Below are 22,376 nucleotides of genomic sequence, written 5' to 3' on the forward strand. Positions count from 1 at the left end.
CCTCATTTTCCCCAACTGCGAAGGGGGTTATTAATACTGCCCGTCCACAGAGTGATTTCGGAGGAATATGTGAGATAATGGAGATGGTAGCCTGACACCATCAGGCCCTTAACAAATGTTTGCTAATAAATAATAAAACAAGAGTGAATTTATAGCCCAACAAGAGAGCTGTGCTAATATGGAACCAAGAGCTAATAGAGATAAATTAAATTAATAAGAAAGAGAATTTGCAGGCACAAAGCACGATTCTAAGATGTGTTCTGAAGAAACAGGCCCTTCCCAGAATACGGTGGATTGAATTATAATGTGGTTCTCTGGGATATGATGTTTTAAAGGGTGGGTGTGGGAGGGAGCTTTAATGTACTAATTTTTGTTCATAGGCAACAGATTTCCTGGGAGCTGGGCAGAAGTGAACCAGGTTTCAGAAAAGAGAGCAGACTTCAAGCTCAAGTAACATCAGCTCAGGGGCTGGAGAACTGGGGTGACAAAGTGTGGGGTGGCGGGGGTTGGGGGGGCATTTGTCATAATAAGGCCATACCATTTAGAAGGTGCTTTTACATGACCTTCCTTTACTAAGAGACAGAAAACACAGAAGTTTAGTAAAGGCTGTGGGGAGAACACGAAGGAAGGACACGGAGCCAGAGTCCAGGATCACAGGAGAGCAATCTTGCCTTAGAGCCGAGGGGCAGAAGCCACCCAAATGCAGAAACAAACATAGCTGACAATGTCAACTAAACTAGTCACCTCAGAGTGACTGGATTAATGACCTAAGGACCGAAACATACCAGACACTGAACTTGGGGCCATAACAGACCCTCTGTCTCTACTAAACCCAGAAAAGCTACAAAATCATCAAGGGGTGCTACTAATCATCAGATGTCTATGCAATAGGTAAAACTTATTGGACATTCAGGAAAGTTCTACAGAGTCCCCTATGAAAGAACAAGAGAGGCCCACAGAGTGGTACAGTCATCAAGACTTGAGTCCAAATCTCGATTCTGCATGATCTTGGGCAAGTTGCTTAATCTCTGTGAACCCATCCCTTTCTTTGTCTAGAAATCAGGGATGATATTTTTCACCTCAAAGGTTTACAAGGATCAAATGAGATAATCTGTGAAAAATACCTAACACAGAGAAAGCACTCGCAGTGTTTGCTTCTCTGCCACTCAAACCCAAACAAGCAAGCAAAAGGACTTTGTTTCTATTATAGTCAACCCAACTTCTTCGATGAGTAGGGCATTCAGAAAGTTGGTTGACAATGTGTTTATGTGGGAAAATAAACTCTCAAGCTAAAAGCTGATTTGCACTGGTTTGTGTATCTGCCAAAATCCCTGCTGAGGAATCTGGAATCCGAGGCATCAAGGGAAGAGGAAACAAGGGTTTATTATTAGCAAAGGCTTTAAAAATAAAGAAACCATGTACTTTATCTCTCACTTTCTCATGACAAGCCAAATCTCTAATTCCTAATCTTTTTCTCCACAATAGTTACCAGAATGAAAACATTCCCCATTTTAATGAATGCTAGATTTTTTTGTTTTGTTTTTTTGTCCTACAGATATTCTCACACAAGCACACAAAGATGTATACATGAGGGGATGGTGGGCACAGCTTTATAGAGTAGCAACACCTGTAGATGGTCAAATGCATGTCGATGGGGCATCAGTTCCGTAAGTGATGGGACACCCACACTGCGGGATGTCGTGCAGCTGTAAAGGAAAGGATGCAGTAAATCAATTCGTGCTGATGTAAAACTGTAGCCAAGCTCTATTGTTAAATCACACAAAAGATGCAGAATAGAGTGCATCATATGAAAGCATTAGCTAAAGAAAAAGAACTATTTATATGTGGATGCTTCTGCCTACATATCTCTGGAAACCTACCAAGAAGCTGCTCACGGTAGTTGCCTTTGAGGGAGGAACTGAAGGTGGGATGAGGGACATACTTCTCGGAGGTCACCCTTTCATACTACGCTGATTTTTTACCATGGGGGTGTCTTTAAATTTTTAGTCCATCAGTGACATTGAGATACATGGTAGTAATGAAGACACGAATGACAAGAGCGACACACTGTGACACACTCACAGTGTGCTGGATTATGCACTGGGCTTCTCCCTCAACCGTCCTCTGAGGTGGGGGTTACTATCCCCATTATTCGGCTGAGGACACTGGGGCTCAAAGTTTGGACAAGTTTCAATAACTGCCTCCTCCTAGTCCACACAGCGAGCAAGGAGCAAAGCCCGGATTAGCACGCAGGTCTGACAGACTCCAAATCCTTCTTTAGGCTTGTACTGTGGCAGAGACTGCAGGCCGTTACCAAAATGCAGTTCCTTTTCTTTCTGGACACACCAGGAGTCTACATTCCCAGGGTCCCTTGCTGTGACAAAGCCTCTCGGTGACCAAACTTTAGTCAGGCTCCTCTGAACGCTCTTCCCAACCAGGCCTCCACCTTTGGCCTTCCTTGCCGGTCTCAGCAGTTCAGCAGGAATCCCCCACCCAGTATCTGATCCCTCTCAGTATCTCATCGAATTCCTCATCCCCCACCTTTGGTATCTGAAGACCCTGGCCTGCTGTAGCGAGAACCCTGTCCCACTGCTCTAGCCAGTACCCTGCCTTGCCTCTGAGATTTCTTCTTGGTGATTTTCCATCCCTTCACCCACATCCCACTCCTTGGCTACACATCCCCACTCATCCTAGTGGTATACAGAATGCAGCCTAGGCCTCTTTGCCTCTGTTGCAAGAGTTCCTGAATAAAATCTGTTTTTACCACTACTGCCCAGCTCTGGTTTCCTTCGATGAGAGTGAACTGTGAGTCACCAAGCACCTACATGAGCCAGATGTTGTCATTAGGCCTGGCAATACAGTGAGGACTAAGAGAAGCCCTACCTGTGCAGTGGGGAGACTTCCCAGGTATGTGAGCCCTATCTCCTCAGGTCAGGTCAGAGACACTGCGAAGCAAACGGCGGATGGCAAGTCTGCATTTGTTCCCGACCCGCCAGCTATGCAGTCAGGTCAGGTAACAGGTCAGGCTGGGGATGGAGAACAGGGCTGAGGAAGCACAAGGGGAGGGCACGGTCACTCTCCCAGGTGACGGTAGGCGAGAGCCCCCTGCTGGCCGGCCCCAGAGAAGACTCAGCAGCATAACCCCCAGACAAAAGCATCCTTTCCTGGCAAGAAACGGGAGGACAGAGAGAGGAGAGCTACAGTACTGGACTCGCTCCCTCACTAATGTGTCTCTCTGCCACTCTGCTGCTGAGGCCGGCACTGGCACATGTCCTCACGTTCTTCCAGGTCACAAGCCCTCCCTGGACGCCTGCTGTAGGCCAGACACTAGACAGACAGACACACACACACACACACACGCACGTGATACCTCTGTCCTCAACGTACTCACAGTTTAGTGTCCATAAACAAATCATTATCCCCATGAAAAGCAATATATACAGAGGAACCTACCAGGTATTAAGAAGACACAGAGAAAGAAGCAGCTGCTTCTGCATGGGGGGGCAGGGGGCTCATGGCAGAGGTCACAGTTGGCTGGATACTGAAGTGGGGCTCCAAGTTCAGCAGGCAGGGAGCAGAGGGGATGAACGCTATTCCAGCCCAAGAGGTCAGTGGGAGCAAGGGTGGTGGCACCTGCCCAGCCTGGGCTGTTAGGGTAGAAGACAGCTGAGGGGGGGCGGGGGAGCCTGGCCGGGGTGAGGCTAAAGGGCTAGGAGGGGAGATTGGATGGAGTAGGGATTTTGAGTGTGAGAACACCCACCCCACAGCCTGGTCACCACCAGAGGGGGGCCTCATCCCACTGGCTTTTGCAGGTGAAGCCGTCCTCCAAAACCTCCTCTTGAATGTGGCACCGGAGGAGGAATCACAGTTGATTCACCATCACCTTGCTCATTACTAACCAGCAAAGATCTCAGGATGGGGTCAAACCCATCTTCGAGGAGAGTCACACAAGCGTCTCTGAGGGGCAGAGAAGAGAAGACAGGATAGATGGAAGGGGAAGTAGCCAAAGGGTAGGAGAAAGGCAGGTGACACTCAGCATGGGGCAGGATGGCCCGCACATCACGGAGCCCAGTGGAGGGGCAAAGAGACAGGCTCCTGCCCTTGGGGAGTGGAGGATCGGAACTGGCACAGGTTGCTGACTTCCCTGCCATTCATCCTTTGCACAAAAATCAATCCCTGTGTGTCTGGTGGCGAGAAAAGACTGCACAGAGGAGGCAGCTCGGTGCAGGGGAAGGAGCCAGCAGCATGAGGTCAGGCCCAGCGTTGAGACTCTGGCTCCACCTCTCTGTGGCTGGTGTCGCCTACATTCCATTTTCTTCCTCGCCTACCAAACACACAGCACCGTCTCTACTGGTCAGCGGCACCCACGCCCAAGCTCCTAACCAGTGTGTGGCTCAGAGCCGACCCTGGCTGCCCTGTTCCCTTCTTTTTCCCCTCAGGAGGAGGGCCATGCATATGAATAGCCTTTTTATTCTTTTATTTCCACATGGTCTGAATTTGATTTAACTCTGCCCTCTTCCTCCTCAATGAGGTTGAAATATACATTGGTTGCTTAATGGCCCTTCAGGCACTGAGGCCTTTATTAAATAGCAGCGTGCAATAGTTAAACCATATTGCAGTTCAATTCAGCTGGTGTTTGTTTCTTATGCCAGTATATTTCTGAATTTTAAGTTGAAATCAACAAGGATCTCATTATAATACCATGTAAATATTATCTAGTAACTAATACTCATTTATCATCAATAATCCACTTGCTTTAACAAATTCATTATTGAGATGTAATTAATATATTGGCTAATTTAATATTGTTTTCCTTGAGGAGGGGGCACCTTGTTCTCATTCACACAAAAGGATGGTATAGGCCAGTAGCGGCCCTGTTCAAGGACAGGGATGGTGTCTAGTTGTGTCTTTCTTTTTTTTAGAGCACAAGAGAGCACTCAACGCGGGCCCGATCTCACAACCCTGAGATCATGACCTGAGCAGAAATCAAGAGTCTGACACTCAACAGATTAAGCCACCCAGATGCCCCCCCACCATTTTTTAAGTAGGCTCTACACCCAGCATGGAGCCCACCACAGGGATTGAACTCATGATCGTGAGATCAAGACCTGTGCTGAGATCAAGAGTCAGACATTTAACCAACTAAGCCACCCAAGCACCCCTAATTGTGTCGGTGTTGCCACTGCCTTGAAATACATAAAACATGTATTTGTTGAATGAATAATGGAGGACTTCAAGGCCACAGGATTTAAAATCATGTATGTATACTCTATTTCACTGTACTTCCTAGAAATACGTCTGCACATTCTAATGGAACAGTATTGCATAAATCTTAAACAACCCTCCTCAGTGACCAGCTGAAGCTCATTAACCTGTCACCCAGAGGGGACCATTCTCCTCTCTCTCTGTTCCCTAGACACAGAATATTTTTTCTGAGAAGTCTTTTTTTTTTTTTAAGATTTTATTTATTTGACAGAGATCACAAGTAGGCAGAGAGGCAGGCAGAGAGAGAGAGAGGAGGAAGCAGGCTCCCTGCTGAGCAGAGAGCCCAATGCGGGGCTCGATCTCACGATGCTGGGATCATGACCTGAGCGGAAGGCAGAGGCTCTAACCCACTGAGCCACCCAGGCACCCCTTTTCTGAGAAATCTTAAGAGTAAGAAGTTTTCATAGCTATCACAAACAATTAAAGGAACATCTTTGCAAACTGTCTAGACAGTCATAAAGTTTAGTAATTTCTGAGAAAGTGTCATAAAATCCAATAAGATGGCAAGGCCTTCAAATAGAGCCCAAGGTTCCTTAAGAAAGGAACAAGTGCACAGGCTAAAGAAAGCTCTGTTATCATGGAAAGTAAACCCAGCCAAAACTGAAGACTCGCACGGGCTTACAAACAGCTGGTTCTCTATTTCTGGCTTGAGTTTTGCAATGCCAGCGACAGGGTGAGTTCACCGCCTGGAATCCCTTTATGTCACTTCCCTTTAAAGAAAATAGTCTCTTTGAAGGTAGTCCAAAAACACAGCACTAGAACCATTACTGATTACACAGTTCAATTCAGTTAACATTTGCCGAATGCCTTCTCTGTGCCAGGCACTGAAGAACTCAAAGGTGAATAAGACAAGCTCACTGCTACTGGATTATCCTACAGACTAGGGGAAGAGACAGACCATCTCAATCAATAGCCTTGCCCACCCACCCCTATCCTGTCCCAGGTAGCATCGCCTTTCCTGAGGTATAAGACCGCATCCTAACTTGTCTTTGTCTCCACTCTGGAGCTCTGATCCATTGTCCAGAGGGATGTTTTTCAAAGGCAGGTGTAAATCACCTTTTCCCCTGTATACAGGGAATGGTCTGGCTCCTGAGTGCCTCTGGAAGGCAAGCATCAGATTAGAAGCTCCCAGATCAAGCCAGGCCCTCTGCAAGGCCACATCCTCAGGGGTGAACCAGAAGAAAAGCTGCTCAGGGAAGGGGAAAGAGCCTCCCTTTGGAATGCCTAACCGTAACACATGCAAGTCTGGAGTCAAAATTTATACTGTGCCTATAATCTTAAAAGCCTAAGATCAAAAATTTAGTTTTCAGTGCTCTAGGTTAATAGAGCCCTCTGAGCCACTGGCACAAGATAAAAATCCTCACATTAAATTCAGGTCTCAGAATTATCAGAGATTAAAGTCCCAAGGAACATGAGCTTACTGTCAAAAAAGAAAGGTCTAGAAATATCTAAATCAGAATCCCAGAAAGAGAGAAGCGAAACAATGGGTAAGAGACAATATTGAAGGAGAAAACAGATGAGAATTTTCCAGAATTGATAAAAGACAGCAAACCTCAGAGACAAGCGTCCCAACAAATCTCAAGCAGAATAAATAGAAAGAAACCCTCACCCAGGAAGTCATAATGACACGGACAACATCGAAGACAAAGAAAAGATTTTAAAAGCAGCCTGAAGGAAAAAAAAGACACTTCACCAGCAAAAGAAAAAAAGCCAACAGAGAACTGACCTCTCAGTGGTAAAAATAGAAGTGAGTAAACAGTGGCATGTTCTCAAAGTGCTGAGATCACATAATATCACCTTAGCACTATATGTGCAGCAACACTAACTTTCAAGAATGAAGGCAAAAGGAAGGTAATTTTGGACAAACACAAACTGACAGAGTTTATTACAAATAGCCCCTTGCCAAAGGAACTTCTAAAAGATTACTTTCAGGGGAGAGAAAATGAGCCTAGAAGGAAAGTCCGAGTTGTGAAGTGTAATAAATAAAGCAAATGGCAAACATGGGCAAATCTAAAATATACCAAGGCTTTGTAGAAACTAATAATAATGTCTAATTTGTAAATTTCAAAAAAAAGGATAAAGTAAGAGAGAACTAATACATTGGACAACAAAAGCAGGTAAGTCAGGAGGGATGTGACCAAAACGAAACATCCTAAGATCCTTATGTTGTTAAGAGGAGAGTAAAGATACTAACTTTAGACTTTGTGAAGTTAGTTATACACATATTAAATTTTCTAGGGTTACCACTAGAAGAAAAAAATAAGATGTATAACTTCTAGACTAGTACAGGGGGAAATGGGAAAAGGAAAAGTCAATTAAAAAATATATGAAATCCATAATCATAGCGGGAAACACTAATAAAACTCTTCCATGGTCAGACAAAATTATCAGGGCCATAAAATTTGCATAATGCAATCCACAATCTAATCTGATATACATACGTAAAATACTGCATTCAATAACTAGAGGATATGGATTCTTTTCAAAAACAAATAGAATATGACCATTTATAAGGCTATAATGCCAAAAGCTGGAAAACAGAAAAAAAGCAAGTAAGCAGAGAAAACAAGAGAAAGAAAGGAAAGAAAGAACATCCTTTAGCCACCATGCTATTAAGATAGAAATTAATAATAAAAAGATAAGCAGAAATAATCTCATAAGTTTAGAAACCCTTAAAAAACCACAAAGCTAAATAACTCACAGACCAAAGAAAAAATCTTCACAAAAATGTAAACTACATAGAACTAAAAGATGATTTTTTTTTAAATGCTACATACCAAAACCGTGGGTGCAGCCAAAGTGGTACAGAGGCAAGTTTGTAGTTGTTTGTTTGTTTGTTTGTTTTTTGGTTTTTTGTTTTTGTTTTTGTTTTTTTTTAGGTAAACTTTATGCCCAAGATGGGGCTTGAACTCATGCCCCCAAAGAGCAAGAGTCTTGTGCTCTACTGACTGAGCCCCAAATCCGTAGTCTTCTTAGAAAAGAGATAGGAGAAGCATCTAACTTAATGTCAGAAATAGAACAACATAATAAACCTCAAAAGTAGAAGAAAGGAAATCATGAAGAGCAGAAAGCCATGACATAGAAGACAAAAATAGAATGGAGATTATCAATAAACCAAAAGTTGCTTCTTTGAAAAAACTAATGAAATTGAGATCCATGTAAAGCACCATGAGTGAGTAAGCAAGGGTACTTAGCCTGGACTAGGGTGTGTGGGAGTGGAGGGGGTCAGGAAGACTTATGGAAAAGAGGCGGCATGAGCTGAGCCTTGAAGGATGGGTAAAAGTCAGCCAAAGAAAGGAAGGGCACATTCTAAGGAAAAGGGAAAACATGACCAAGGTAAAGGGGAATGGCACAGCAGGAAGGCTCAAGAGACCCCCCACAGTGCAGTGTTAGTAGCAGATAAAGTTCAAGGCATGGGATGTGTGAAATATAGATAAGTTTAGTGTCAGATATTACTAAAAAATATTCACCTGAGTCTTTACTGTATACCCGATATCATAGACTGAATACATTGATTATATTTTTTAATGCGGGCAACAAACAACTCCATTACCATTGTATCACGCCCATTCTATAAATAAAGAAACTGAGGTCCCAAGCAAAATGTCCCCACAGTTACACAGTGAGTTATTTCAAACCCGTGTCTGGGTGGTTCCAAAGTCCATGCTACCCTGCTTCTCAGGTCGTGGAAGTCTTCACATGGATCTTTTAAGGAGTCTGAACTTTATTCTTGAGGCAAATATTCAAATCTACCCCGCAAAAAACAAAACTCACTCTTAGAGTGAAAGTGTGGGATGGCGTTACAGCTGCCACTACTCTCTGCCACCAGGACCAAGTCCACTTCATGCGGTGTCTAAAGAGTCGACGTACCAGTAACAGGCCACACGGCAATGCGGAATGACAACAGGAAACACTGGGCCGACCTGCGTTCCTGAGGCATATTTACAATTACTACCTGGGAGCCAAGCACTGTTCAATGACGAGGACAGGATAAGCACATATACTTTTTTCAACATCTTTATTGAAACACAGTTCACATACCACACAATTCACCCATGTCAAGTGTGCAGCTCAACAGTGTGTAACACAGTCATGGAGTTGAGCAACCATCAAACAACCGATATTAAGACATTTCCTTCACCCCAAAGGGAAATCCTGTACTAGCTGTCGCTCCCAACTTCCCCCGCAAAAGCCTCCCCAAGCCGTAGGCAACCACTAACCTACTTTCTCCATACAGATTTCTCTATTCTGAGCATTTCATATAAATGGAAGCACATCACGTGCGGTTGTCTGTGGCTGGCTTCTTCCACCGAAGATGTTCTCAAGGCCCATCCATGCTGTGGCATGTGCCAGCGCATTCCTTTAAATGGCCAAATTACATTCCACCATGTGGACAGACCACACTGGGTTTACCCATCAGCTCATGGACATTTGGTTGTTTCTGCTTTTTGCCTCTTGTGGATAATGCTACTATGAACTTAGCATAGTGTTTTTTAGTGAACATACATGTTCATTTCTCTCAGGAGTAAACAACTGCGATGTAGCAATTCTATCTTTAACCCTTTGAGGACCTGCCAAACTGTTTGTCAAATGGCTGCACCGTTTTACATTCCCACCAAGAGCGTATGAGGGCCCCAATTTCTCCACATCCTCACCAACATTGATGATTTGCTTTATCAGACATCCTAGTAGGTACAAAGCATATTTCACTGGGGTTTTGATTTTCATTCCCCAAATGACTAATGATGGCACGTGACATTTTAATACAACCTTTAATACGTCCCTTTTTCTCCACACCAGAGATACTTTAACAAAACCTAAGAGACAAAGAAATAACCTATTGAAACTTTCCACAGTTTCATTACCCAACTGTATGTGAAATGCTTAAATCTTAACCCATGGGAAGAAGATCCAGGAGCCAGATGTGGGGAAAGGGTCAAAGGTAGAGAGAAAATCAAGCATGTCCACTGAGTAAATTACTTGAAAATTTAAAAGTGGTAAAGCCACATTCTGATGTGGCTATTTTCTTTTATTTTTTTTTAAGATTTTATTTATTTATTTGAGAGAAAGAGAGAGAGAGTGAGAGAGAGAGAGAGAATGAGAGAGGAGAAGATCAGAGGGAGAAGCAGACTCCCCATGGAGCTGGGAGCCCGACATGGGACTGGATCCCGGGGCTCCAGGATCATGACCTGAGCCGAAGGCAGTTGCTTAACCAACTGAGCCACCCAGGTGGCCCGAGATGTGGCTGTTTTCAATTTAGACATAATAGCTACACAAAAACAGCCCTATCAAAATGCCCTGCCCTGAACTAGGAAAAATTATCAGAACTAGGTTTGGCAAAGATAGAGGAAAGATTCACCTAGTTCACTCTCCTCTCCAATATTTGTCATTACATCTTTCAAAAGCAGCTACTCTCATATACTGTTAAGTAGAAACTGCTACAATTCTTGGAAAGAAAATTAGTGATACGTTCCAGAAGACTGAAAAGATAAATGTCCTTTCACCCAAATATTTCACTTCTGCAAAGTTTAAGAAAATAATTTAAAATGTAGGGGAAAGGACTCCAGAAAATTTTTTCAGAGAGCAATCAGTCTCAACATTTACTAACATCAAAATTAATAAATGAATAAATCTCACTGGATGAGATTTTTTTTAACAATTAAGATGACATTTCTGAAAGTTTTTATAACATAGGAAACTGTCTAAATTATAATATGGGCATTAATATTAACAGAGTAACACTATATCAGCTTTGTAAAACATTGACATTAACCACATCAGCTGAAACTTATGCTGAAGAAATGCTGGAACAAAATGCTTCAAAATGAAAAGAGTCATTGCATCTCTGGTAGGACTATACATTTTTTTCAATTTTTTTCCAAAATTTTAATATTTTAAACAATGTGCTTTTTAAATGAAACTAACAGCCAGGCTCAAAGCCCAGTCCTGTACTGAAGACTTAGGTAATTAAGTAATTTCCAACGATCTTATTCAATTCTAGGCAGGCTGGGAAATCATACTCAATTTAGATGGGTAATGTGGTTATTAGAACAAGACCCAGCCCGAGAGCCAGGAGACCCAGTGTCAAATTCTCAGCTGAATGTCACCTAACACCTCGGAAGGGTGGGAGAGCTGAACCGGAACCAGGACTTACTGTGTGGAGGCTCTGGCATGCAGGTTATATATGCTATCACACATATGCTATTCAAATGGGACAAGCATCCTATGAGACAAGTATGATGCTCCATGTGTCAGAACTAATAAATGGTGGGAGTCAAACCCAAATCTAACTCCATTCCATACTGACACCTACCAAACAGAAGTAAGGAAGTCTACCACACTCACTGCATAAAGTTCAAGTCAATTAGATAAATGTATGTAAAAGCTCCACATAAAACGTCTAGCTCTGGGGTGCCTAGATGGCTCAGTTGGTTTGGGCTCAGGTCATGATCTCAGAGTCCTGAGATCGAGCCCCATGTTGGGCTCTGCACTGGGCGTGGAGTCTGCTTAAGATTCTCTCTCTTGCTCTGCCCCTTCCCCCTTCCCTCTCTAAGAAAAAGAAAAAAAACCCATCTCGCTCCATAGAAATCTAAGACTCTAAGGTTGTCCACACAGCCTGTTAATCCATTAGAAGTTTAAAAGCATCTGAAGATAGAATTCTGTGTGTTTTCTACCCTCTTGGGCCAACAAGTCAATAATAAGAAAGGACTGGTTTTAGTGAAGAGGAAGGAGAAAATTTTTAATTAGAATAAGGTAGATTATTCAAGGCAAATGATTACCTATTAGATGTTTAAATAATCAACAGGGGAAAGGCTTAGCATGCGTATGAGACCAAAAGTAATTATCTGTAATATTTGTAAACCAATAAGAAAAACATCAATATAAGCAAAATAGAAACATAAACGACTGGGAAGATAAATGAACAAAGAATATATTTAGGCATTCCCCAGAGGAAGGAGTACACGGGACTCGTAAGTATACGGAAAACCCAACCTCACTGACAAGTAGAGAAATGTGAATCAGAAGACCCCATTTTTACCCATCGATTGGGCTCAGATTTAGAAGATTAATAGGAGACGGCATTGCAGGAGAGGACAAGACAGGCACTCTCAACGTTGCTGGTGGCATTTGATGGTAACCATCAAAACACAAAGTGCATACACCGTCTGACCCAACGACTCCTAGGAATTTATCCTACGTAAGTATTTGTACAAATAAACACTTAAATTGTCTGAACAGCAATGTTCCCTGTGCCTTTCTTTGTAATTGCAAGGGAAAGTGTGGACACAATATCCATCAATAAATTTTATGATGGTATATCCATAAGGTGGACTATTAGATTGTTATTAACATGAAATGAACCTACACTTACTAACAGAGAAATATGTCCCTGCTAAAAAAGCAGTTGCCAAATACTATACATATTGTTTGACTGCAGCATTTAAAATAATATATGTTTAAGTTTATATATTCTATATGTAACTCTTGCATCTCTACATATGATTTATTTGCGATGGTCATTAGCACCGCTCACCAGACATTCTGATTATCCTATTTATGCCATCATGGTAGGACCGCACATCCCCAAGCCCTGGGAAGTTAGCCATGCCATGTAATGCTTTGCTGAGTGATAGGTGAGCACGGCCACTTCTGGGGAAAAGTCTTGCAAGTCAGTGCACAGTGTGCACATTCTTTTCCCCTCAGTGACTCAGAGAAGCAGGCGTCGAGCTGGAAGCATGGGGCTCTGAATAACCAAAATGCGGAGAGCCCCCATCCTCCCTCTCCACCAACCTGCACTGAATCCCTGAGTGTGAGCAAGAAATAAACTTCGGTTGTTATTAAGCCACTGATACATTGTGGTTGCTTATTACTAGAGCACAAGTTAGTTATCCTGACACATGCAGGAATAAGAAAAAATTCTGGAAAGATCCATACCGAACTATAACAGTGGCATTGCCTCTTAAGGAGAAGAGTTAGAAGGAAGGGGATGGGGTGAGGAGTTTATAACCACACATTGTTTTTGGAGGTTGAACAAATTTATTTATAAATAATCTTAGATGTCCAGAAAAATGACCATTGTTGCTTTTTTAGATCCCAATAAACCACAGTTCTGACACAAAGAGAAATAAAACCTCCCTATGAGCATAAAGAACAAAATAGGAAAACTGTCCTACATAAGAGTTCTGGGCCGATGGACAGAAGGACTTTTTGGAAAAGTGACAGTCTACCGAATAGGGATGATGGGCACAGGAGAAAAACTGCCCTATTCTTCCAGCTCCATGAAGAATGAGGAGGTTTTATTCAGATGACAAGAGAAGCAGATGGGGCTAGAGAAAGAGTCATCAGAACTGCCTGCTAGGACTTACAAAGACATTTCTAAAAATTACTAGATAATGGTTCAAACACACCCAGGGAAACAAACACACGCACACAAATGGCAGCTGAGGCAGCTGTTACAGAAAGGCACGACTTACGTGATGTGAAAGGAGAGATACGAGTCCATCTGGGATGGAGAAACATGATGACTGCTCTCCACCAAACACTAATCCTTGCGGAGGCATCTGAGGGCCCTAACTTGGCTGCAGTGGAGCAACCACAGGAAGGGAGGAGTTCAAAACTGATGAAAGGGCAAGCAAGGTTATCTGCCTGTTCACACCTCCAAGTTTTTGTTATAAAACTTAATGAAGATGTCACAGAAATTCACTGGAGGGAAAAAGCCAGACAGGTATTCCTGCTGGAAACCCAGGCACTTTAAAGATTTTCTGATTTAACCCTCCTTACAACCCTACCAAGTATGGGATGCTCATTCCTAGAGATGAAGAACCTTTGGCTCAGAGAGGGGAAGCAAGTTGTCCATCCAGGGTCACAGAGTCAAGACTCAAACCCGTGTCTGGCTACAGTCTTTCCAGAGTCAGTGGGGAGGACTATAGGGATGACAGGAGAAAGAAATCAACCTAGGAAGTCTCTTCCACCCAGCTAATGGGTATATTCATACACACAACCTCAGTCCTCCCTGTGAACTCAAATAGCTACAATCAGCTTCCCACAGTGATGTATTTGATAATTAATACACCAAAGTATGAGGAAGGCACTAGGTTCAAAATGGAGGCTTTAAATTTTTCAGTTAAATTCACAAAACCTTCAAAGTATAATTGGTTCAAAAAGTTTAAGTCTGTGTTATTTTAACAATTTTAAATCTACACTACATCACATTGACATTCATTTAAAATGTAACTGTTCCTTATCCTCAGAGATCTGTGTGTGCTTTGTTATTTGCTATATCCCAAAGCCCAAATATAGTCTGGCACAGAGTTGGTCTCAAATTATTTATGAAATTATTCCAATGAGCTGGTCATAGATGTTCTGGTTTACCAGTAACCTATATACACAGACTAAAATCTACAGTAGTTTCTTTTCTAGTTTTTAAAAGTAGGTCAAATAACCAATGTCTGTAATTGCTCAAAGGAAGAAAGATGGCTAACATTTACTAACTACTGACAGTGTGAGTTAAGGCAATTTACATACATTCCCTTATTTAATCTCACAAAAATTCTGCAAGGTAGGTGTCACTTGACTTGTTACAGGTCAAGAAATTGAGACTCAGATTCTATATTTAGTACATGATCAGTTGGGTCACATTAGTCATTAGTAGCAGGGATTTTAACTCAACAGTCTGAATCCAAAGACCATGCTAGCTCCAAGACACAACACTTCCCCTCTAGAGAAGGCACTAAACGAGTGGGCAGTTACTACGATAATATGTCCTTTTCAAAGAATAGAATTAAAAGAAAAAGGATACGTATGATTGAATTTTTGCAGTCAACGTCTGCTGATATAAACCCAGAATCCAGAAGGCTATCAAAATTGAGGCTATTTTCAACAGAGGGTACATTTACATAACATGGGAAGCAGCTCTAGCAATTATCAGCTAAAAAAAAAAAAAAAGAGAGAGAATTTGAATTTGTACTAGTCATTGAACTTGAACATGAACCCCTAGAACTTGTTCTTTAAAGGACTGTTTGAGGTGTTAGTGTGGATTCGTGAAGCTATTGCACATAACATGTTGTTCAAACAGCAGCTAGTGAGAAGTGATTTTTATGGCCTGACAAGCTTAACGGGAAAAGGAAAAACCGCATGTCTATTGAAAGGAGAGCATTTGATGAATGGGATATAAACCGTTCTTACATGCAATGCTGTTTTCAAAAAATGGAATGTAAATTGCAATGACCATCCTGGAGATGAGAAAGGGAGGTAAGATTTAACTCTTCAGTTTTTCGTTTTATACTCCACCTTCTTCCAGAAGGAATGAGATACAGTGATTCATAGAGCAGGATCACATTCCACAGAGGAGACAGGCTACTCAGCTAGTCAAACGGCACCCAAGTTGCTTCTCAGTCTGTGGGCAGCAACAGACAGGATTTGGAAGGTGCAGGCACCAAAGATAGATGTCAACGTGTTTTATTTTAAGTCCTACTTGCAATATTGCTCTCCTGGATCTGAGCGACTCCACTGTCATTTGAGAGTTATGAGTCAGACAAATGGGAGGGTTAACGAGTAGAGAATTATAAAACACACTGACAAGTGTGCTTCGGAACAAGACAGACCACTGTTTGAACCCTGACTCTCCTTAGTTGCTGTGCCCACCTCAGTGTCTTCAAGCATTATCTGGGACTAATAATAATAGAGTAACCCCTGGCAGGGTGGATTTTAGCCAAGGATTAGCAAAGAAGACAATGTAGGATTATACACCAGTTCCAGGCACAGGCCCTAGATGGTTTTGTCACTTGTTACCTGTGGCCTTGGGCTAGCCCTGCACCAACCTCTTCTTAAGCCTCGGTTTCCTCATCTGTAATTAGGAAGTGATAATAGGATCTACTTCAGGGGTTTGCTGTGAGGATCACATAAAACAATCCATAGTAAATGTCTGATATAATTTTTAATGAGCATAAGACACTCAGCACAATGCCTGGCACATAACAGATATTTCGTAAACAGTAACAGATGTTTAATAAACAGTAATATTCTCTAAGTTATAAATAGGACAATATAATAAGTGTGTACATATTCGAAGGAAGGTTGGATAAGGTTCAGAAAACAACTCATGATTTCGGGTCTCTGAAAAAAAGAGCTCCCACTGTAATAGATCTTGGGACAGGCGCTTACGCAAGCTATTGTCAACAAAGATCCTTCTGTGGAATCTCTCAGCGCCCTCGTTCCCATCAGCGAGCCGGTGTCCATGGCACCACTGTGCACATATATACAACCTACATCTCCAGGGAGCGCAGCTCGTAACAATAGTGGCATCTGCTCTCCTTGGTGTCTTTCCCCTAAGGTTTCTTTACTGATGGTGTCAAAACCGCAGAAGGATACACAGGGGATGGGGAGAGAGACTCACACAATTGGAAGAGGACCACACAAGTCCCCAAATATTTACTGAGCGTCTACCATGAGCTAGGAACCATCTGTCTCTTTCATGTGGCAGCTTCAATAGTGTGACTCCATAAACCTGATTTAGCTATTCTCAAATAAACTCTCGTCTTATCTATTAAGTTCACAGAGCTAACATTTGTGACTTCTCCTTTGAGAGGCGAATTCAACATTGCAGACACAGTTGGATCAGACCTGACCAGACTGGCTAGAACTGAAAACAGAATCATCAGAGAGTTGGCGTGGGGCTGAGAGAGTGGGCAAGAGAAGCTGAGTCTATATATGGCAAAGATCCTGTAACCATATTCAGGCAGAAGCACAAGCCTCTTGGTGTGGCCTCCAACGTCCTCCGTGATCTGGCTCCTTCTTCATCCCTCCCGCTCTCCCACATGCTCTCTATGCTGCCATCTTCCCATTTGGCATACAAAAGCTGATCCGTGCTCCTTGCCTTTTTTCCTACTCTGTGTGGAATGGCCTTTACCTATTCAACACCCAGACTGGACTGCCATTGTGTACATGTCTGTCCCTGCTGCTGGAGGGCAAGGAGTGATTCCCATTCACATCTAGATCTGTAACTCCAACCCAGGGTCTGCAGACAGAGATCCAGTAGGAAACAGTGTAGAAGTGTCCAGAACTGAAGGCTAGTTTCCAAAGGAGTGTCTGTTTCGAATGCTAGCTCCGCCACTGATCAGCCACATGACCTTGGATAAGTTACCCTCTGTGTACTTGAACTTCCTCTTCCGAAAAATAGAGACAATGAGGCACTTTATTGGGTTGTTGGGAAAATCAGATCACTGTAGATACGTTAAGCACTTAGAAGAGTACCTGGTACAGTCTAAGAGTTATGTAAGGGGTCATCATAGTCGCTGACATTCACAATCATTGTTGTTAAATGTATGTGTAATAAAAAAAAGTGAAGGAGGAAGGGAGACCGTGTCCTGTAACCAGGCAAATGTTGAATTCACACACGGGCTACGTGATGCCCTGCTAAGTGGACCATGTGGTGTGGCCCCTCAATGTACACTCACGAAGGAAATATTTTTACCCTGGTTGGTGTTCATGACCTTATTTCCTACCTGGATTGCCCGCTCACCCCTGCCAAAGCCAGCCAGCTGGGTGGGTGTCCCAAATCCCACAGCTACAGCATAGCATTCAAGGGACGCCATTCAATCCCTCACGTCCCAGCTCCCGGTGGAGATATGTCTGCTCCTAGAACATCAGTGCTGAACGTTACAGGTGATCTTGTCCACCATCACCCCTGTAACAGATGGGGAAACTGAGGCCTAGAGAGGTAGTGTCTGTACTTTGTTAGTACCTGCTTTATATACATTACTAGTCATACAGTCAATTTTACAGTAGGTACTAAAAATACCATTGTCATAGCTTAAAGCTGGAAGGAACTTAAAGTTTACCCACTCCAGTACTTTTGAAACTCCACATTCTAGGGTATCAGGATGGAATACAAGCTCTGCAACAAGTAGCATCCTTTGGTGAATATTTATCGAACACCTACAATGTGTGCCAAGTCAAACACCACTCCCGCCCTCCCAGGAGGACCAGGACCTCACAGACTCATAGGAAAGAGTGACATTAAGTGAATAATCACACGTCGAATAGTAAAGTCCTATGGGGTGAGTGAATTTGTTTTAAAATCTACCAGAAGGAGCAACTCCTGCATGCCAGTCTCTCTCTGAGGGAGAAGAGAAAGGCAGGGTTGGGGTGGAGGGGGCAGTTACGGGTGGTGCCTGGAAACTGCCCCCTACACGGGGTTCACCCGTGCAAGGGCCTTGTGTAGATGAACACGACCATTATGTGGCTGTCACAGGAGAGCCCAGGAACCACTTATCTCGCCCAACTTATCCCCATTTGATAGACAGGCAGAAGAAGAGGCCTAAAGAGCTGAACTCACTTGCCAAACAAGCAGAGTCGATAAATGGAAGACCGTTAAACACGCGCATCCCACCATACTGAACTACATGCAAAGTCCCAAATGTGCCTCAGCTAGGCCTATACTATGCCCTTTACCAGAGATCCAAAGTCCACAGGCCATCCCTAATTCCCGCTCCTTTTTGGCACTCAGAACTCAGCTTACATGTCTCTCCTGCAGGAAGCTCTTCTTGGTATGGCCTTCCTCTTCTCCCCCAGCACCTACAGCTCTACGGAGGGACAGGGAGACACGCATCACATCACGTGTTCATCCATTCAACAAGTATTTATTGAACACCTACTATGCACCAAGCACCTGAGGATACAGCAGTAAATAAAACAAAGCCCCTGCCCGCATGGAGCTTACATTCTAATGATGGAAACAGGTAATAAACAACAACACATAATATAGTGTCGAGTAGAATTTAGTGCGTAAAAAAAAAAGTAATAAAGAAGAGTAAGGGTTGGAGAAGGGATCACAGGGGAAGGCTTCTCTGAGGAGGTGGCATTTGCCCTGACATAGAAAGTGACAGAGTGAGCCATGCAAATAATTGGGAAAAGAGCATTTCAGGAAGCAGGAGCAAAGATGCTATAATCACTGCAATGGGTTTTTCTACTTGTGTTTTATCCCTACTGAACTATAATGTCCCGGAGGCAGAGGTTACATCTTAAGGGTCCTTGATTCCCAGGGTCCAGCATCCACGGCAAACACTCACAGACTGAGTGCATGAACCTGGCATGTATGCCTGCTGGTTTCTGAGTCCTTCTGGCTGCATCTCTCAAGATCTAGTCAGCTTCATGTCTCTCTCTCCCACAGGGCTAAGCTAAGCACAGGCCCTCCTTGGGCCGGTCAGCCTCGCCTGGTTCTTGTGGCCTGGTTTCAGTCCCTGGATTCTTTTTTCATTAGGACTACGGCATTGGCAAGTTCTCCAATTCCATGTTGTTCTGGCCCTCTTATCTCTGGCCCAGACCTGGGATCCTGCCCAGAACAGGGAGCCCTCCTTGCAGGTTTCCTAGGCATGAAAGTCCTCTGAAACCCCAGCCCCAAGCCTGGGGACCCTGACACTAGTAGAGCGGGGAATGGGTAGTCAGATGCCCCCAATGGCTAACCCTTACCCACCTAAATCTTGACTTCCCTCCAAACTACATAACTCCTTCCTGTTGGGACGCCAACCTTCTGACCTCATCAATCCTTTCTGTGGCCATCTCTCTGTGTGTTCCAACTTCATAAAACCATTCCTGAATGTCTGCCATAAGCCAAGCACAGAGCTAAGTACCCAAATCTTCATGTTGCCTGCTGAAGATTCCCATTCCATCAGCAGACCATCTGAGTCTAAGTCTCCAGACTTGACTCACCTAAATTACAATCCACCACTCCTGGAACCCTGTTAAATAGCCTTAGAAGCTGAAAATTAAGTCATATGGCTGTACCCAGTCAGCCAACTGCAACAGGCACCCCTCTGTGTCACTGGTGTTGCATCCCAGCCCCCACCAAGTCTAAAATGGGTTCAGGGATGAATATCCCATTCCTTCATCACCCCTGCATCCACCACTTACTGACACACAGTATATACCAAGCCCTAGAATGTAAAATACAGGTCCTGCCCTGATGATGATGCTGGTGGCGGTGTCAGCAATGGAGGAAGAGGGAGAGGAGAAGGTGGTAGGATGAGTTACCATTTATTGCACACTTGTGCCACGCTACAATAAGCAGAGTCTTCTAACGCTGACAGGAGACAGATTATTAGCTTCACTTCACAGAAAGGAAACAGGCTTAAGAGGTGAAGCAACTTGCTCCTCAAAGTCACATACCTAAGTGGCAGGGTGTGCTGAGACCCTAAGTCTGTCTGCCTCCAAAGTACCAACTCCTCAACCGCCGCACAGGAAGTGCTGTACCATGAGACCTTGAATGAAGTGAAACAGAGCGTCCCTGGCCCCGAGGACCCAAAGCTGGTGGAGCAGACAGACACAGAAGCTAAGATCTACAATGTAGGGGAGTGCTGGCGTCTGGGGCGGGTGAGCGCTGATGGCTAGAAGCCAGAGCTGTAGTGTAGGGGAGCCAGGGAAGAAGTGACTAACTTGACCTGGAGCGGGCTTAAAGTCTTCGGGAGGAAGTGACTTTGGCGTCTAGGCCTTGAAGGATGAGCACTTGGAGCTTGGTGCTCAGCAGGAGCTCAGCCCTCAGCCCTCAGCCCTCAGCCCTCGGCCGTGAGAGGTCCTCTGAGGACGAACTGTCCACCCTCCCGCCGTGCCCACGCGGCGGGGCCGGGCCTCACCTCCTTCCACTTGAGCTGGCGGATGCTGATCTTCAGGGCGTCCAGGGAGGTCCTGGCCTTGGAGCTGTCCACGGTGACCGGCCGCTGGGAGCAGTACTCGTCCGCCGAGCGGCCCGAGCTCCGCCGGCAGCCCCGGCCCTTGCTCCGGGGCTTCCGGTGCTGGCAGAGGCCCAGCACCCGCGCCGGCTGCGGCTTGGCCAGGGGCAGCGTGGGCGGCGGCCGCGGGGTCACCAGGGCGTCCCCCTCCTCGGCCGCGCGGGGCTGCGCCCGGGCCCGCTCCTTGGACTGCTCCTCCGGCGCCTTGCGCTCTGGCTCCCCGGCCGCGCCCGAGTCCACGCCGACGGGCTCCGCCGCCGCCGCCGCCGCCACCGCCGCCGGCGCTTCGGCCACGGCCACCGCCTCCGCCTCCCAGCCGGCCGCCAACTCCCTCTCGGAGCTGCCCCGCTGCATGGCGCTCAGGGCCGGTACCAGCGCCAGTGCCACCGCCGCCGCCGCCGCTCGGCCGTCCCGGCCCGCGACCAAACTGCCGCCGCGGCCACGCGCTCCCCACCAGAGCCCGTTGCCATGATCGCTCAGGCTTTGGTTGACAAGGGCGGGCACCTCCTCGGGACGGGGCCCGGGAAGGGACAATCGCGGCCGGAGCCGCGACGACCTCATAGGCGACGGCGCCCACGTGATCAGGCCTGTCACAGAGGCGGGGGCGGCCATCTTGGAAGAGGGCGGAAAGCCGCCTTGGACCGCCGGCTCGAAAAGACGGCGCTGGTTTTCTAAGGGCGCAGAATTTGGAGGCAAGAGATGAGATTGAGGTTACCAGGGTTTTGGGCACTTGTGAGGCTCCTGAGTCCGGGGGCTGCGGAGGATCTCAAACAAGAGGCCCGCTTTCCCCCACCCCGCTACACAGTCGCTGGAATAACAACCTCGGAAGAAGGAGGCAGGACCTCGTCCGGTGGAGGGAACTCCACTATCTGGAAGCACCTCAGTCTGATGCTGGCCGGGACCGGTCCAGGCCCTGGGGGAGCATCTATCCGCTGAAAGAAGCACCTGCTGGTCCTGGGAGAGCCCCAGACGGAGAAGGGAGGCATCTTTCCCCGGTCTCAGCGCCCCATGGGATGGAGAAGCCCTACACATTTCCCGTCAAGTTGAGGGCATTAACACCGCTTATTATGTCACTTTTTTTATTGTGGTAAAATAAACATAAAAGTTGCCATTTTAACCTTTTTTTGGCGTGCCATTCGATGGCATTAAGTGAATACATGAGTGTGTAAAAACCATCACCAACATCCCTTTCCGGAGCCTTTTCACCTTCTCCAAATGAAACTCTGTACTCATTAAGCCATAACTCCCCATCCTTCCTCCCCCCAGCTCCTGGCAACCACCATTCTACTTTCTTTCCATGAATTTGACTCCTCCAGGGACCTCATTACACACAAGTGAAATCATACAATATTTGTCCCTCTGTGTCTGGCTAATTTCACTCAGCAT

General features: G+C 45.1%; 1 protein-coding gene across 1 annotated transcript in view; it reads right to left on the reverse strand.

Moving 5' to 3' along the window:
* Window positions 1-21,602, reverse strand: part of LOC111146358 (tubulin tyrosine ligase like 11) — a 222,486-nt gene extending 200,884 nt beyond the window's left edge. The window contains exon 1 of the mRNA XM_022501885.1: window positions 20,895-21,602. Within this exon, the coding sequence (XP_022357593.1) occupies window positions 20,895-21,602 (708 nt within the window). The remainder of the gene's footprint in view (window positions 1-20,894) is intronic.
* Between the last annotated feature and the right edge of the window lie 774 nt (window positions 21,603-22,376).

The sequence above is a fragment of the Enhydra lutris genome, unplaced genomic scaffold, assembly GCF_002288905.1.
Source record: "Enhydra lutris kenyoni isolate GAN:26980312 unplaced genomic scaffold, ASM228890v2 scaffoldscaffold13, whole genome shotgun sequence".
Classification (NCBI taxonomy): domain Eukaryota; kingdom Metazoa; phylum Chordata; class Mammalia; order Carnivora; family Mustelidae; genus Enhydra; species Enhydra lutris.